The 17,122-nt window shown below is 39.3% G+C and overlaps 1 protein-coding gene across 1 annotated transcript in view; it reads right to left on the bottom strand.

Annotated features, from left to right (window-relative positions):
* LOC126419764 (uncharacterized) overlaps positions 1 to 17,122 on the bottom strand; it is a 148,662-nt gene that overhangs the window by 116,768 nt on the left and 14,772 nt on the right. The window contains exons 2-6 of the mRNA XM_050086939.1: positions 13,136 to 13,312; positions 12,926 to 13,052; positions 12,677 to 12,821; positions 12,458 to 12,600; positions 3,872 to 4,032 (exon numbers count right to left, since the gene is read on the bottom strand). Coding sequence (XP_049942896.1) covers positions 3,872 to 4,032; positions 12,458 to 12,600; positions 12,677 to 12,821; positions 12,926 to 13,052; positions 13,136 to 13,312 — 753 coding nt within the window. The remainder of the gene's footprint in view (positions 1 to 3,871; positions 4,033 to 12,457; positions 12,601 to 12,676; positions 12,822 to 12,925; positions 13,053 to 13,135; positions 13,313 to 17,122) is intronic.

The raw sequence follows: 17,122 nt of genomic DNA, 5'->3' as shown, positions 1-17,122 counted from the left end.
GCTGTGGCCATCATTATCCAGTAGACCCTCTGAACACCTCACTTGTAGGACCTGGGGGCAGTTCGTTACCCTTTGCCATGAGGGCAAGCCACTGCTGCCACTCACATCTGTTCCTGTGGCTGATGTTAGTGTTGCCAGTATTTCTTGGCAGAGGGCCACAGCACTTCACTGAATGATTTCATGTACTCGAAGCAAAGCTGGTAGATCCCTTGCCTATATATCGTCTAGAACAGGATCATGCATTCTCTGGCTATCATCTCACAAAAGTTGTGTGCAGCCACATTTTGAACAAACACAACAGAGCACTAACATATACGAGGTGACGGGCCTTATGATGTTGCTGCTATTGAACTGATATATTAACAGCTGCATGTCACATGCTAACCAATGCATTCTGCGGCAGTAAACTACCACCACCCTTGCCCACACTGGCTGCCTAAATGTCGAAAGCATCAAATGCTGAATTTTGAGGACAATAAATGTTTCCTGAAGAGGGGCAGCAGCCTTTTCAGTAGTTGCAAGGGCAACAGTCTGGATGATTGACTGATCTGGCCTTGTAACAATAACCAAAACGGCCTTGCTGTGCTGGTACTGCGAACGGCTGAAAGCAAGGGGAAACTACAGCCGTAATTTTTCCCGAGGGCATGCAGCTTTACTGTATGAGTACATGATGATGGCGTCCTCTTGGGTAAAATATTCCGGAGGTAAAATAGTCCCCCATTCGGATCTCCGGGCGGGGACTACTCAAGAGGATGTCGTTATCAGGAGAAAGAAAACTGGCGTTCTACGGATCGGAGCGTGGAATGTCAGATCCCTTAATCGGGCAGGTAGGTTAGAAAATTTAAAAAGGGAAATGGATAGGTTGAAGTTAGATATAGTGGGAATTAGTGAAGTTCGGTGGCAGGAGGAACAAGACTTCTGGTCAGGTGACTACAGGGTTATAAACACAAAATCAAATAGGGGTAATGCAGGAGTGGGTTTAATAATGAATAGGAAAATAGGAATGCGGGTAAGCTACTACAAACAGCATAGTGAACGCATTATTGTGGCCAAGATAGATACGAAGCCCACACCTACTACAGTAGTACAAGTTTATATGCCAACTAGCTCTGCAGATGACGAAGAAATTGAAGAAATGTATGATGAAATAAAAGAAATTATTCAGATTGTGAAGGGAGACGAAAATTTAATAGTCATGGGTGACTGGAATTCGAGTGTAGGAAAAGGGAGAGAAGGAAACATAGTAGGTGAATATGGATTGGGGGACAGAAATGAAAGAGGAAGCCGCCTGGTAGAATTTTGCACAGAGCACAACATAATCATAACTAACACTTGGTTTAAGAATCATGAAAGAAGGTTGTATACATGGAAGAACCCTGGAGATACTAAAAGGTATCAGATAGATTATATAATGGTAAGGCAGAGATTTAGGAACCAGGTTTTAAATTGTAAGACATTTCCAGGGGCAGATGTGGACTCTGACCACAATCTATTGGTTATGACCTGTAGATTAAAACTGAAGAAACTGCAAAAAGGTGGGAATTTAAGGAGATGGGACCTGGATAAACTAAAAGAACCAGAGGTTGTACAGAGATTCAGGGAGAGCATAAGGGAGCAATTGACAGGAATGGGGGAAATAAATACAGTAGAAGAAGAATGGGTAGCTTTGAGGGATGAAGTAGTGAAGGCAGCAGAGGATCAAGTAGGTAAAAAGACGAGGGCTAGTAGAAATCCTTGGGTAACAGAAGAAATATTGAATTTAATTGATGAAAGGAGAAAATATAAAAATGCAGTAAGTGAAACAGGCAAAAAGGAATACAAACGTCTCAAAAATGAGATCGACAGGAAGTGCAAAATGGCTAAGCAGGGATGGCTAGAGGACAAATGTAAGGATGTAGAGGCCTATCTCACTAGGGGTAAGATAGATACCGCCTACAGGAAAATTAAAGAGACCTTTGGAGATAAGAGAACGACTTGTATGAATATCAAGAGTTCAGATGGAAACCCAGTTCTAAGCAAAGAAGGGAAAGCAGAAAGGTGGAAGGAGTATATAGAGGGTCTATACAAGGGCGATGTACTTGAGGACAATATTATGGAAATGGAAGAGGATGTAGATGAAGATGAAATGGGAGATATGATACTGCGTGAAGAGTTTGACAGAGCACTGAAAGACCTGAGTCGAAACAAGGCCCCCGGAGTAGACAATATTCCATTGGAACTACTGACGGCCGTGGGAGAGCCAGTCCTGACAAAACTCTACCATCTGGTGAGCAAGATGTATGAAACAGGCGAAATACCCTCAGACTTCAAGAAGAATATAATAATTCCAATCCCAAAGAAAGCAGGTGTTGACAGATGTGAAAATTACCGAACTATCAGCTTAATAAGTCACAGCTGCAAAATACTAACACGAATTCTTTACAGACGAATGGAAAAACTAGTAGAAGCCAACCTCGGGGAAGATCAGTTTGGATTCCGTAGAAACACTGGAACACGTGAAGCAATACTGACCTTACGACTTATCTTAGAAGAAAGATTAAGGAAAGGCAAACCTACGTTTCTAGCATTTGTAGACTTAGAGAAAGCTTTTGACAATGTTGACTGGAATACTCTCTTTCAAATTCTAAAGGTGGCAGGGGTAAAATACAGGGAGCGAAAGGCTATTTACAATTTGTACAGAAACCAGATGGCAGTTATAAGAGTCGAGGGACATGAAAGGGAAGCAGTGGTTGGGAAGGGAGTGAGACAGGGTTGTAGCCTCTCCCCGATGTTGTTCAATGTGTATATTGAGCAAGCAGTAAAGGAAACAAAAGAAAAATTCGGAGTAGGTATTAAAATTCATGGAGAAGAAATAAAAACTTTGAGGTTCGCCGATGACATTGTAATTCTGTCAGAGACAGCAAAGGACTTGGAAGAGCAGTTGAATGGAATGGACAGTGTCTTGAAAGGAGGATATAAGATGAACATCAACAAAAGCAAAACAAGGGTAATGGAATGTAGTCTATTTAAGTCGGGTGATGCTGAGGGAATTAGATTAGGAAATGAGGCACTTAAAGTAGTAAAGGAGTTTTGCTATTTGGGGAGCAAAATAACTGATGATGGTCGAAGTAGAGAGGATATAAAATGTAGGCTGGCAATGGCAAGGAAAGCGTTTCTGAAGAAGAGAAATTTGTTAACATCCAGTATTGATTTAAGTGTCAGGAAGTCATTTCTGAAAGTATTCGTATGGAGTGTAGCCATGTATGGAAGTGAAACATGGACGATAAATAGTTTGGACAAGAAGAGAATAGAAGCTTTTGAAATGTGGTGCTACAGAAGAATGCTGAAGATTAGATGGGTAGATCACATAACTAATGAGGAAGTATTGAATAGGATTGGGGAGAAGAGAAGTTTGTGGCACAACTTGACCAGAAGAAGGGATCGGTTGGTGGGACATGTTCTGAGGCATCAAGGGATCACCAATTTAGTATTGGAGGGCAGCGTGGAGGGTAAAAATCGTAAAGGGAGACCAAGAGATGAATACACTAAGCAGATTCAGAAGGATGTAGGTTGCAGTAGGTACTGGGAGATGAAAAAGCTTGCACAGGATAGAGCATGGAGAGCTGCATCAAACCAGTCTCAGGACTGAAGACCACAACAACAACAACAAATGTTTAACATTGTAATACTGTTTTAATACTGCCTTCAGCTGACAGACACGCGTCTACTCTCCACGTCAGCAAATCCACGTCTCTTGGGTGGTCAAGCATTGATGTCATTCCTACCCCTAGAACGCTACAGAATATAGATGAATGAAGGCATTCAAAACTAATGCAAAGCCTGACTTATTTCGTCAGCAGTATCGAACAGCAAATATAACAACTTCACTCACCAACGGTTCATTTCTGAGATACGATGAACATTTCCCAAGTGTTCCATTTTTCTTTTGGGTAATGGCTTTATGAAGCTGAGATATATTCCACTTAATGTTTTTAATGACCTCGGCATCTTTTTGCAGGTTTTCACACCTTTGACTCAGTGCTGTGGACCACTCTGAAATAAAATAATTTGTCAAACAATATTTCATTTCAAAGTAGAAATGTTTGAAGTACTTAAATAGCCACATATCTGTACACACTTACAATTTTAAAAAATAAGAAGAAAAGGAGTGAGAGCTTTCTAGCTTATTTTACATATTTTCACTTACCATTGTTTCATACACTTTTCTGTAGCAATCAATGTATTTAGTCAGCAAAAGGAAACAAAAAATGTTGTGTATATATTTCCTCCTTAACGTTATTTGTTGCCAATAATAAAAATAAGTCTCCCTTTAACAATGAATAATAATACCACATTTAATAAAATAAAAATTATTTCCATGTACATACTGCCTTAGGGGTCATAGTCAGGTTCCATATTTCAGTGTGAATGTCTTCAACCTGCTCCCATGACAAAGAAAGGAACCAATAATCCCCCCAAGTGGAAAAGAGAATTGGAACTGTACCTCCTTAGCCACCCTTACTAATTTTCTTATCATCTCAAAACAGTAGCAGAGAAGTCCTGTTATTTTTATGACAAGCAGAAATGTTAACTGTCTGCAGGCATCTGTTCATACCGCATACAGATGGCTTTTTATTCCATAATTATTATTATGGTGGTGTAAATATTAAGCTATCAGTAGCAGATAAACAGTAGCTGTTTAATAGAGCTGAGAAAGCTTTGAATGCAACTGGTGTAAGCAAGTATATAGCACTGTAGTGATAGTCTGTTGTTACCAGAGTGAACAAAATAAGTTTAATTGCTTAACTTGTTCACTTACTTGAAGGATCTCCCTTATGGGATCCCAAAAAAAAAGAGTGAATGAATGATTGCATGAAATAAACATAACTGATCCCCACAGTAAGTGCCATAAGAACATCTTAAAAAAGAGGGAGGGAGGGAGGGGGAGGGAGGGAGAGGGGGAGGAGGGAGAGAGAGAGAGAGAGAGAGAGAGAGAGAGAGAGAGAGAGAGGGGGGGGGGGCAATGACACTTAATATACACACACCATAATCATTCAACCCAATGGTAACGTAGCTCATACAGCCTCTAGTTCTATTTGTGTGTGGGTACTGGTACCATAGAACACTGTACACTGTGATAAACTAATTTAATAATTATTTACTTTGCCCCATTACCAATCTTGCTTTTATTTACCTTTTAACTACTGTAACTTATTTCCATATATTATTTAGCAGCCACATGGGGTAGCCGCGCAGTCTGAGGCGTCTTGTCACGTCCGTGCGGCTCCCCCCATCAGAAGTTCAAGTCCTCCCTCGGGCATGGGTGTCATCCTTGGCATTGGTTAGTTAGATTAAGTAGTGTGTAAGCTTAGGGACCGATGACCTCAGCAGTTTGGTCCCATAAGACCTTACCACAAATTTCAAAATATTATTTAGCACCTGACTTATTTAGCATCTGACTTTCTTATTTGTATCACTGACATTAGTAGCACTCATTGTCATCCTCCTATCTATCTTCCTTTTAACATTGTTGCATGAAGCTTGTTTTTGTTCTATTAAGATATACAAAGGGCGTTCAGAAAGTATTGCACAGTCTCTAATTTTTTTATTTTTTGCAGGAGGAGAATTAAATTTTTTTGAACATACTTGAAACATTTAGCTGTAAGTTGGTAAATAAAAGTAATTTCTTTTATTTACAGGTGAGCCATAATGGACAGTGAAGTAGAGGTCAGGTTGCGACATCAGTCGGTGATGGAGTTCCTCTTCAAGTCCGGCGATGACTCTGCCACATCAATTCACAGGAAGTTGCTCCCTGTTTATGGGGAGGATACAGTGGATCGCAGCACCATCCAGCAGTGCACTAGGGTACAGAAAAATGTGTACATGTTAGATTCCTACATTATTGACGAGCGAAATGGAAATGATGAGGAAGAATGTGTGGAAGGGTCTCACGAAAACCTTTACTGACGAGTGGCAACAGTGCTTTGATGGTGTCATTATCCTGGATGAAACATGGTTGTTTTTGTCCAAATCTGAGAGCAAAACTCAATCCATAGACTGGCGTCATCCGGATTCCCCTCGGAAGAAGAAACCAAGACTTTCATGAACAGCAGGCTGAAAGATGATGGCCTCCTTCTTCTGTGATCAGTGTGGTGTCATTTTCATTGACTTTCTGGAACCTGGCTCCACAATTAACTGAGACCATTACTGTTTGCCATTGGACAAGCTGTGATGTGCCATCAAGACCCACAGACCACAGCTTCAGGGTCACCTCATCAGACTACACCATGACAAAGCCAAACCCCATACAGCCCTTATGACGCACAAGAAAATCAGGAAAATGGGTTGGAAAATTGTTCCTCATCTTCCCTACAGTTCAGACTTGGCTCTGTCTGATTTTTAACTCTTTGGTTGTCTGAAGGCCCACCTGCATGGTAAAACATTTGATAGTGAGAAAGACCTTATTTCCTGTGTCAAACGATGGTGTAAAAGTCAATCACCAGAATTTTACCAAATTGCATTTACATCATGGAAAGAATGTTGGGCCAGATGCATCACAGCTGATGGAGGCTACATTGAGTAGGCTCAATGTATAGCTAAATGTTCCAAGTATGTTCACAAAAAATTTCATTCTCCTCATGCAAAAAATAAAAAAATTAGAGACGACTGTGCAAAACATTTTGAATACCCTTTGTATTCATTTTAGATGGTAGCACACAAGACTGCCAAGTCACTGGCTCAGGTTAGATACATGCTTCCATCCAATATCCAATTTCTGTATTGCTCTGGTTTGGTTTGAAGAAACTGAACGAAGAGCACATTTGGCAAGTACCACAAGGAATATTGATTCGGATTTCCAAAAATGATCAAATGACTATCAGATAAAATTCTGCTACACAAGCTGATACCATTAATGTCGATTGCTCTCATAGTGTGCACTGTTGCCGAAGCGTGCGGCATGTCCCCGCCGGCCGATGTGGCCGCAGTACGCTACCAAGCACAGCCTCGGCCTAACCGTAAACAACCCTCTAAGAAACTGCAGCAAAACCCACGGCAACTTACTTCATGTCCGCGGTGTTTTACGAAACATTCATGAGAGAATTGTCCCCAACGTTGGGCCGTGTGTCACAAATGCAAAAACAAGGGTCATGTGTCATCCGTTTGCAAATCCGACCGCATACCTGATGTTCATGCACATAACGCTGACTCTGCTTCTGTGTTGTCTGTCAATTGTACTACTTCCCTTTCAGGGAAGTTATTCCTCACTGTCCAAATACTTCGTCGGGATGTTCGCATGCAGGTGGATACTGGTTCTGCTGCCACTATCATCAATTCTCAGACTACCTTCAGTTGGGTTCTCCAATCCTGTCACCCGTCACTAGGCAATTACAGACTTACAATAAACAGAAGATTTCTCTCTTGGGACAATTTGATGTTGAGGTATCTTACAAATCTGTCGTTCACACTGTTCCCATATTTGTGGTCAACCATAGTAACGCAGAGAATCTTTTTGGTTTCGATGCCTTTCACGTTTTTGGGTTCTCCATAGATGACTCTGTCAATATCGTCTCTGATGCTACTCCTTATGCTCAATTGGATTCCTTGTCGACGACATTTTCGTCCCTTTTTTCTCCTGGGTTCAACTCTCTCGGGATGGTATTCGTCCGCTTCAGCAAACTGTCACTGCGATCGATGCCCTTCCTCACCCTGCATCTGTTAAGGAACTGCAGGCCTTCTTGGGGAAAATAGCATACTATCACAAGTTTTTACCGTCTGCTGCTTCGGTGGCTCAGCTGTTGCATCGCCTGTTGCATAAAAACGTGCCTTTTCACTGGTCTGCGTCACGCAATGCGGCTTTCCAGAAATTGAAGACTATGCTGAAACAGGCCCCGTGCCTGGCTACTTGTCGACCTGGCCAACATCTTGTTCTTACTCTGTTTACTCGATCTGTGACTTTCATGTATTGCGTCTTCCTTGAAATATATTTGTTCAACTTGAAGTTATAACAAAAACATGCAACATTTTCAGAAAATGGCTCTGCATATTCCTTGATGGGGCTTTCAGCAACATGACCTACAAATCCACAGTCAAAGCTGTAGAAGTGCATGGAATTGAGACCATAATATGTACGTGGATTAATACCAAGCTGAGTGGATGGAAGACAGAAGTCATCGCGATGGGATGTGAAAATGGTGACAGCACCACTACAGGGAGTACGCACAGTATGTCCCCACACCTGTGAAAACTAGAGGTGCATCAGCTCATTAAGCAATATATGTGTCAAGGATACACAGACAATTTAGTCATATTAATACCTGGCAAATTTGTAACTACTGATAGAACATTGGCACAATAAGCTCTGAACGTTGTGCAAAATTGGTATAGAAAACAGGATCTAATGGCTATTCCAAGCGAAACTGTTGTTGTACAGTTTATGAGAAAGGGTATCTAAAATACTTACTGGAATCTTATGCACTTCAACAAAATTCTGCAAATAGGGGGGTGTGGTGATGAATCCAGGGATAACCATGGATGAGAAAATTACATGCAACCCTGAGTTAAAGAATACATGTTGCAAGGCAAGACTTGCTCCAATCTACATTAGGAAAGCCTGTGAAAAAACTGGAGTCCAGGCCCAAGAGCATTAACTGGATTTACATCTCTGTAACAACACGTATAATAATTTATGAGGCTAGAGTACAGTGGAGTAAAGTAGAACAGAAGGCAGCTGCTAAGAAGCTCAAGAAGGTGCAGAGAAGGCAGCTGCTAAGGAGCTCAAGAAGGTGCAGACAAGGGCCTGCCTAGCCATAATCGGTGGAATTAGCAGCACTCCCACAGCTTAGTTCGAGACTACGTTGGACATTCTCCCATTACATCTTAGAGCTACAATCGCATACAGGTTAAAAACTGGAAATCTTTAGGATTTTGGTCCTGTGCAGATCAGTTATCTGAGCAACAGTCAAATTAAGACTACTACTTAACTCATTAAAAAAAGAAAAAAAAAATTAAACAATCAAGGTCAAGTGAAGGGAGTACACAAGACTATAAATTTATACTGTTTCAATAGTTGTGATATTTGTCTAATTTTGCAGTTGTAAATGAACAGAATTCAACTCATGTAGTTTAAAGGTTTGGTAATAGGCAGACACATTTAGGTTGAGAAGATACTTCAGGTCACAGATTAATCATTTTATACAGAACAACTCAAATTTGAACCAATAGCAATGTACAGAAGAGAGACTGTAATCAGGAGTCCCAATTAATCACCAGTGCAGACCATCATCTGCTGAGAGAGTTGTCTGTTAGTTAAAGGGGGGAAGGATTCTGTTAAGTTGTCTTGGGTGCTGGTGACAGCATGTGCAACAATATCAGGTGCGTGCTCGAGTCTACTTTAGAGGCATCAAACAGTTTACGTTGCTGACTGGCAATTTTATCCCTGAGCTACAAAAATTATTACTTACTTAAATTCTCCACCTTTACACAAGGGCTTTCAGAACTGTTGAAACACAAAATATTTCACTATTAGCTGCTTGTTTCACAAGCAGGATCAATTTTCCACATTTTATTGTAACCTATAATTGGGAGAAGTAGTTTATCTAGAAGCCGATGCCTGACGTAGTTGAGAATTGTTGCTACCTTATTAACTGGCAGAGATAGGAATATATGGCAACTCGGCTGCAGGAAGTATATTGATTTAAAATTAAAAAATAAAATTTCAACTTGCCTTATAGCATAACAAATAGAAAAGCCTGATCCTTTTATTTGTTAGTAAGACTTGATCATATGATGATAAAAAAATTATGATCAAAGGATACAAAAGTGCTTCACAAAGTAAATATGTGAAAAGAAATAATACTCATTTCACTGACAAATATATTTTCAATAACTACAATCAATATTTTTCTAAATAATGAAAAAAAAATTCACACTCCAATACTCCGGTAAGAAAGACTGAGACTGCATAATGGAATTACACGAACACTTTTTCAAAACCCCATAACTGTCTCCTACTCCAATGGCCAAGTTTGAATTTTGGCTCAAAGGTGCCTACAACCTTCCTCTGTAATGGTACTAAGACATGGCACCCAGAGACCTCTCCCTTGGGCTCAACAATGCTTCAGGTACGAGAAAAAGACCACAGCTCAGATGTTCATGTGACAAAGTGCATTAATAATTTCACATTGGCATCAAATTTCACCACAATCCTGCCATACACCACCGTGGACTTGTCACATGATAACAAGGTTGACACAGCCACTCTTATCCACATTTCACTGCTGCTTTTTTCGCCTCTCTGATGGAGGTCAGAACCACGATGGCCAGCCATTGGAATCAGATGGTTTTCTTATGAGAGCCCAAGGGTAACATTTCACACACACTGTCACTCAGAACCAAATGAAAAAGTCTTAAGGGGTAGCATAAGGTTGTCAATGAAAACACCCCTTTTCTTGAGACATTGATTCCCACACATTTTGCAGTGAAAAATAACAGTTCGCAGTGCTATGAGCAAAATTACTATATACTTGACAATCTTTGGCACTGGTAACTCCTCCTAGGCGATTCAACCATTCTCAGCAGATATCACAAGACAGCAACCCCACTTAACATGATCACACCTCTTTCAATTACAGATGCAAATGCAATTAAGCTCTGGTGTACAGGGTGGAACCACTAGGGAGCGTTCAAAACCATTCAATGAAATCTGAACTTGATCAGTAGCAGCAAAGGGTCCTTATGTTTTTTCAGTGCTCCTGTTTCATGTCCTTTCGTGACGTGATCACGGGGAGGGGGGAGGTGTTGACACAAATGGTTGTTCTAAGGCCCTCCAGTTTGGCAAAACTCTTGGTGGCACCAACCCACATTAACTGAGTATTTTCAAAATTAGCATTGACAGAGAAAACCTGCAAAATACTCCTAGGTGGCTGCAGGCGGGCAACTAGCCTTTGAGATGCATAAGCCAATTGGGTAGGTTTTCTCTGTAATGGTACATTTTTAAAGTTGGATGGGTGCCATTGAAGGTTTTGCAAAACTGAGGGGTCCTAAAGGCACTCTTTGTCATTTTATTCTCACACATGTCAATGTTACAGCCCGCTTTGATCATGTCACAGGAGTGCGCAACAGGAGCACTGAAAAAGCACTAAGACTCTTTGCTGCTCAGATCACATTCAAATTTCATCCAAAGACTTTGAACTATACCTACTGGTTATAACCTGTACACAAGAGCAAAAATTAGTCACATTGCACGCCGAAGGGGTACGATCAAGTTCAATGAGGATTCAGCCCCACAGAGAAGGGTTGAAATGTCTGAGGGTGGAGGCAGTGTCAAAACAATCTTCCTGTTGCTTGTTGCACTGCGAACTGTCATTTTTTTTACCGCACAACGTGTGGGAATCAGTGTCCCAGGGAAAAGGTTGGTTTCACTGACGCCCTTTATGCCGCCACCTCGCATCCACGAGGCCTTTTCATTTTGATTCTGAGTGGTGGTGTGTCTGAAATGTTTTCCTTGGCCACCCATAAGCAAACCACTTGACTTAAATGCTGGATATTGCAGTTTTAACCTCCACTACAGAGGCATCAAAAGCATGGCTGAAATGTGGGAAGAGGGGCTATTACAACCTTCACATCATGTGACACGTTCAGTGTGACATAATTAACCCACTTTATACATCAAATGAACTTCTCATCAGTGATATTTTTTTGCATGTGTAGATACCTTGCTGTTTTCAGTGTCAATGAGCATGAGGTTGAAGTCTCAGGGTGCCATGCTTTCGCACCATTACAGAGAGGGGTTGTAGGTACCTTTCAAGAAAGTTCAAACTTATGCATCAAAATGGGAGACAACTACTGGGCTTCGTAAAAGTGATACTTTAATTCTGTTGCGCAGTGTATTTACAGACTGTTTACACCTAAAGAATATTTATGTACTGTCACAAAGGAAAAAAATCAAACTAGAGAGCTACAGGGCATACTTTGAGGCAGTATATATTCCAATATTTTATACAAATCTAGCCACTGCATGGGTCTACTGTTGGGCTGTCTCTTTGTGATACATTGAACACTCTGTCTTCCACTCACTTCTTATGGTTTCTGTATGTACTGCCTAATGACTGGTCTCACCACAAAAGAATGATCTTGAATGAGAGAAAGGGAGATGATGCAAGTAAGCCACAAGGAGGATGTAGATACAGAGGAGGGAGCAATGTAAGAGGACATGAGAGTGGCCACATAGAGGCTCCTGAACAACAGTAAATACCAGAAAGTGTGTCACATAATTTTCTCTCTCTTCAATTTGTGATTGATTTTAATTTTAATTGGTAAAGTTTAAAATATACCTGCCACAAATGAGTGCGCTTCTCCAACATAATGTTTCTGCATTTAGTCTGTTTGTAAACAAATTTGCACAAAACAATTATTTCATTGATTCATTTGTGACTATTGGAATAGTTTTTATAATTTAACAAAAGAACAGCCATATTACCTTTTATGACTTTTTGGTCATACCCTGAGAAGACCAAACTTTTCATATGTTCTGGAAGACTATACTTCTCCATCTTCAATTTAAGATCTGCTGTCAGCTCCATCAGCACCTTTCGCTTTCTCTCTATTTGTAGCTTTAACAATCTTGGAAAAAGAGACAATTGTTACACTGGTATTACAAATGATAGTCAGTGGGCAATTTAGTCAGTGGTATATTTACCTTTCCTTATTCTTGTTCTTTACATATGATTGCTCAGCACACTTGGTCTGCATTTTCAAATGTTCGTCTAATATATCATTCATAGATTCTAGTTTTGTTAATTCTTCCTCATCCTTAGGTCTTCTTGCTGGATGCATTACGATCCCTGAAAGTGTAAATACTGAGTATTTGATATCATTACTTGTGAGGCAACCACTACCAACCACATTCAATGAGATTAAAAAAGTATTGCAAAATCAGTCATCATACCAGCCATTTTAAGATCATTTTTCATTGCAATTAATGTAAGTTTGTACAAGTATTGCACATATTTTTCTCCTGAAGGCATAAGGAAAAATGATTTAACCACTTTTGGCAGGTTTTCCTCTGGATATTCCTGAGCAGAAAAGAAAATAGAATAAAATGAATAACAAACCTATTATTAATGCCGGTGTAATTTAAATGAAACAACATACTTACATCACTTATATCTTTTGAAAAGTTGTGGACCTGAGAGTAAAAACTATTTTCCCTTTTCTTGTCTAACATGATGTAAAGCAAATTCTGCTTGATGTTGTATTTATCTCCATCAATGAGAGAGAAAAGGTAACAAATTAACTCGTCTGATGCCCTCTTATTTGGCACTGAAAACAGATTCTTAAAAAAAAAAAAGGATATGAAAATACTAATGTTTCAACACAATAGTTTTGAGAAAGAAAAAAGATAAGCTAGCGTGTACAACACAAAATCCATTTAAAATCAAATCTCTACACTTACTTCTTAAATTAAACTAATGGAAAATGAAGTTTCACTTCTCCTTGATCTTAAATCTAACCTGAAAGTACATGGCCAATTACCAACCCCAATGACAATGAGTACAGGAATTACTTACAGGCTCACTATAATTTTTCTTACTCATGTGCTCAAGCAGACCTCTACTAGCCATTAATTTTAACAAAATTCAGATAGCCTACAAAATGCCACTAAGAAATAAGGGAGACCAACAAAAGTCTTGTCTCAAGCATTACATACCTGTTTGTCATTTACTGCCAGAATGAAACAAGTTGAAGCTTTTATGAGAAAGGAATGTCAGCATTTCAAAGAGAAGCAGTACAGCTTACTGTTGAAAATGTTTAACCAATTATTTACCAACATATTATTAAAACATATGATTTGTTGCTCGGACACTCAACAACAATAATCAGTGATTTTCCTTAAATAATCAAATGTAAATGTGAAAAGGCCTCAAACTGTGCAAGTGAACATAAAGCCTCATAGCACATTATATGCACTGAAAGCTCCTATAGGTAAGAATGATGGTAAATCATATGCTAGAACATGACTCTAATGTGGGACCTTTGTGTTTCACAGCCAAGAGCTCTGCTGACTGAGCTAGCCACGCATGACTCACGACCACCCTCAGGGCTTTACTTCCGCCTCCTACTTCCAAACTTCAGTATCAGCACACACTTCACTGCAAAGCGAGAATTCTTTCTGCTAGTAAAAGTTGTTTGAAAAAGCCTCTATAAACACAGCTTCACAAAACAAAGAACAGCATTCATATGGTGACACCAAAAAAGAAACTGTAGTTTTATAGTAGCTTCTATGCTGTCATAGTAGGAGGAGAGGTCATACTCCTACATGGCGCGTCCCAGGCGGCGGATAGGTTAGTCCTCACCGGTTTACAGGTGGACTTGAGTGAAATAAAATAGCTTTTGCGGACCACACACCCTCTGTGGTTAACAACAGTAGTTGTAAATCGGAGCTTGCTCCAACTAACGTTGACAACCTTCGAAAGTCAAAAATGGAAAGGTCTTTTAGGAAAAAAATTCCACTGTCCTGCTCAAAAAGGTAGGAAAAGGCTACATCGGATTCGGTGGGTAGTCAACTAGAAGACAGCAACGAATTGGAGTGTTTGCAACCATCAAAATGCGCACTAAAACACAAAAAGAAGATTAAACATGAGCAGACAAATTATATAGCAACACACAACATAAACTCACTACTTCAGACCGGAAAACTCTAGGAGCTCACAGATGAACTAAATAAACATAAAATTTTAATAACAGGGATCCAAGAAATGAGAAACACCACAGAGGACCTACTCGAATCACAAGGATACAGAATTTATAATGGGAAACCAGGACCGAGGGCAATGAAACAATGTCCCCAGTTTGGAACAGGGTTTTTAGTAAACATAAAAATAATAGATTCAGTAACGGATTTCCAAGCAGTATCACCAAGAATTGCGACTCTAAGCTTTAAAACAATAAATAAAACCTATACAATAATAAATGCTCATGCCCAAAACAAATGAAAAAAATTGTCTATCAAAACAAAGGAAGAGGTAGATAAATTTTGAGACCTTCTACAACAAACTGTGAACAGAGTAAATAAAAAGAATGTAAAAATCTTATTGGGAGATTTCAATGCTCAGTTGGGAAAAGAAAGGAAATATAAAGATATAATTGGAAAATGGAGTCCACATAAATTTACAAATAAAAACGGTCAAAGACTTGTAGAACTCTGCAGAGAACACAACCTTATATCTAAACCAACATACTTTAAGAGGAAGCCAAGTAAACTTAAAACATGCAAACATCCAGACTGGAGAAAGGGGGAGTGGCAGCTAGACCATGTCTGTATGGACAAAAATTTTCATAAGGAGATCCACAATGTTAAAGTACTGAGAGGAGTAGACACAGGCTAAGACCATTATATAGTTAAAATTAAAATCAAATTCACTCCATTAAAGAAGAGGATCGGAAAAACTAATAAAACAAAAAGGAGGTTTGACCCACATAAGCTAATTAAAAATAGTAAATACCAACAAATAACACAAACCATCAAATTAACAGATGATTTAGAACAACTAGTACCAAATCTTAAAAAAGAAGCAGAGAATCTAGCTCCCTTGAACCCACGAAGGAAACATGCATGGTGGACATCAGAATGTGACAAATTCCATGAAGATAGACACCAAGCATGGTTAAAGTTTCAAACACACAAAACTGAAGAAAATGCCATCAACCTAAAACATGAAAGAAAAAAATTCACACAAAATATTAGAAGAATCAAGAGAGGATTCCATAAAGATATTATAAACTCTATAGAAGATAATCATCATAAAACCAACTCCAGGAACTACTATAAAATCTTTGGGAAACAACTACAACAATATGAGGCCCCTACACTAATACTGAAAGACGAAGATGGAAGACTGACACACAGTAACAAGGAAAATGCAGAAATCATGGCAAAAGCATTTAACAAACTTGTGAATTGCGAGGAACCCAAAGAACCCTTACAAATCAACATAAATACCCCAATAAAAACCAAACCTAACAAACTAGACCCTCCAACTTTCCAAGAAGTAGAAAAAATTCTTAAAGAACAAAAACATTATAAGGCATGTGGAGAAGATCAGGTTTTTGTTGAAATGTGGAAATATGCAAGTGACACAGTCAAGACCTCCTTACACATGGCTCTAACAAAAATTTAGGTAACAGAACGATTCTCTGAACATTGGACCACAGCTGTCATCCACCCACTACACAAAAAGGGAGATAAGAGCAACCCAGACAACTACAGAGGAATCTCTCTCCTAGATTGCACATACAAAATTCTATCCAAGATCCTATATGAAAGAATCAAGGAGCAATTAGAACAGGAGTTAGGGGAATATCAGGGAGCTTTCAGACAATGGAGAAGCTGTGCAGAGCAGATAATTAGTTTAAAATTGATTATGGCATACTACAAGAAACGGAACAAACCTCTGGCAATAACATTTGTAGATTTTAAGAGGGCATATGACTGTCTCCACAGACCTTCAGTATTAAAAATTTTAAGAAATCTAGGACTCCATCCAAAACTAATTAAAATAATACAACTCACTCTAACCAACACCAAATCAAAAGTGAAGTTTAGAGGAGAAATTTCGGAAACATTCCTCATAAAAACAGGCTTAAGACAAGGTGACTGCCTATCACCATTACTGCTCAACTGTGCACTGGAATACATAATGAGAGAATGGTACAAGGACAAGGCAAAGATGATGATAATTGGAAGTGCAGAAGATGATATCAGCTTGAACTGCTCGGGATTCGCTGATGATCTTGCTCTCCTAGCCAACACCGTTCAGGAAGCCAGGCAACAATTGAAATCACTACAGGAAATAGCAGAGAAAGTAGGCCTTAGAATATCATTTGAAGAAACAGAGATAATGCTAACTGATCCACCACTTGCAAGCAAAAGTACAATAGGAGAACAAGAAATCAAAATTGTTGATAAATTTAAGTGTTTGCGCAAAATAATAACATACAATCTAAATGAGAAGCCATCATGGCAGAATAGAATAAAAAAACTGAACTACACAAATTACATTATCAAAACTACATACAACAAAAAAAAGCCTATCTATAGATGCAAAACTAAAACACTATAAAACAGTTACACAACCAGAAATAA

This window comes from Schistocerca serialis, chromosome 9 (assembly GCF_023864345.2).
Source record: "Schistocerca serialis cubense isolate TAMUIC-IGC-003099 chromosome 9, iqSchSeri2.2, whole genome shotgun sequence".
NCBI classification, from domain to species: Eukaryota; Metazoa; Arthropoda; class Insecta; order Orthoptera; family Acrididae; genus Schistocerca; species Schistocerca serialis.
Note: the sequence above shows the minus strand (reverse complement) of the source record. Positions and strands in the feature narration are given on the sequence as shown.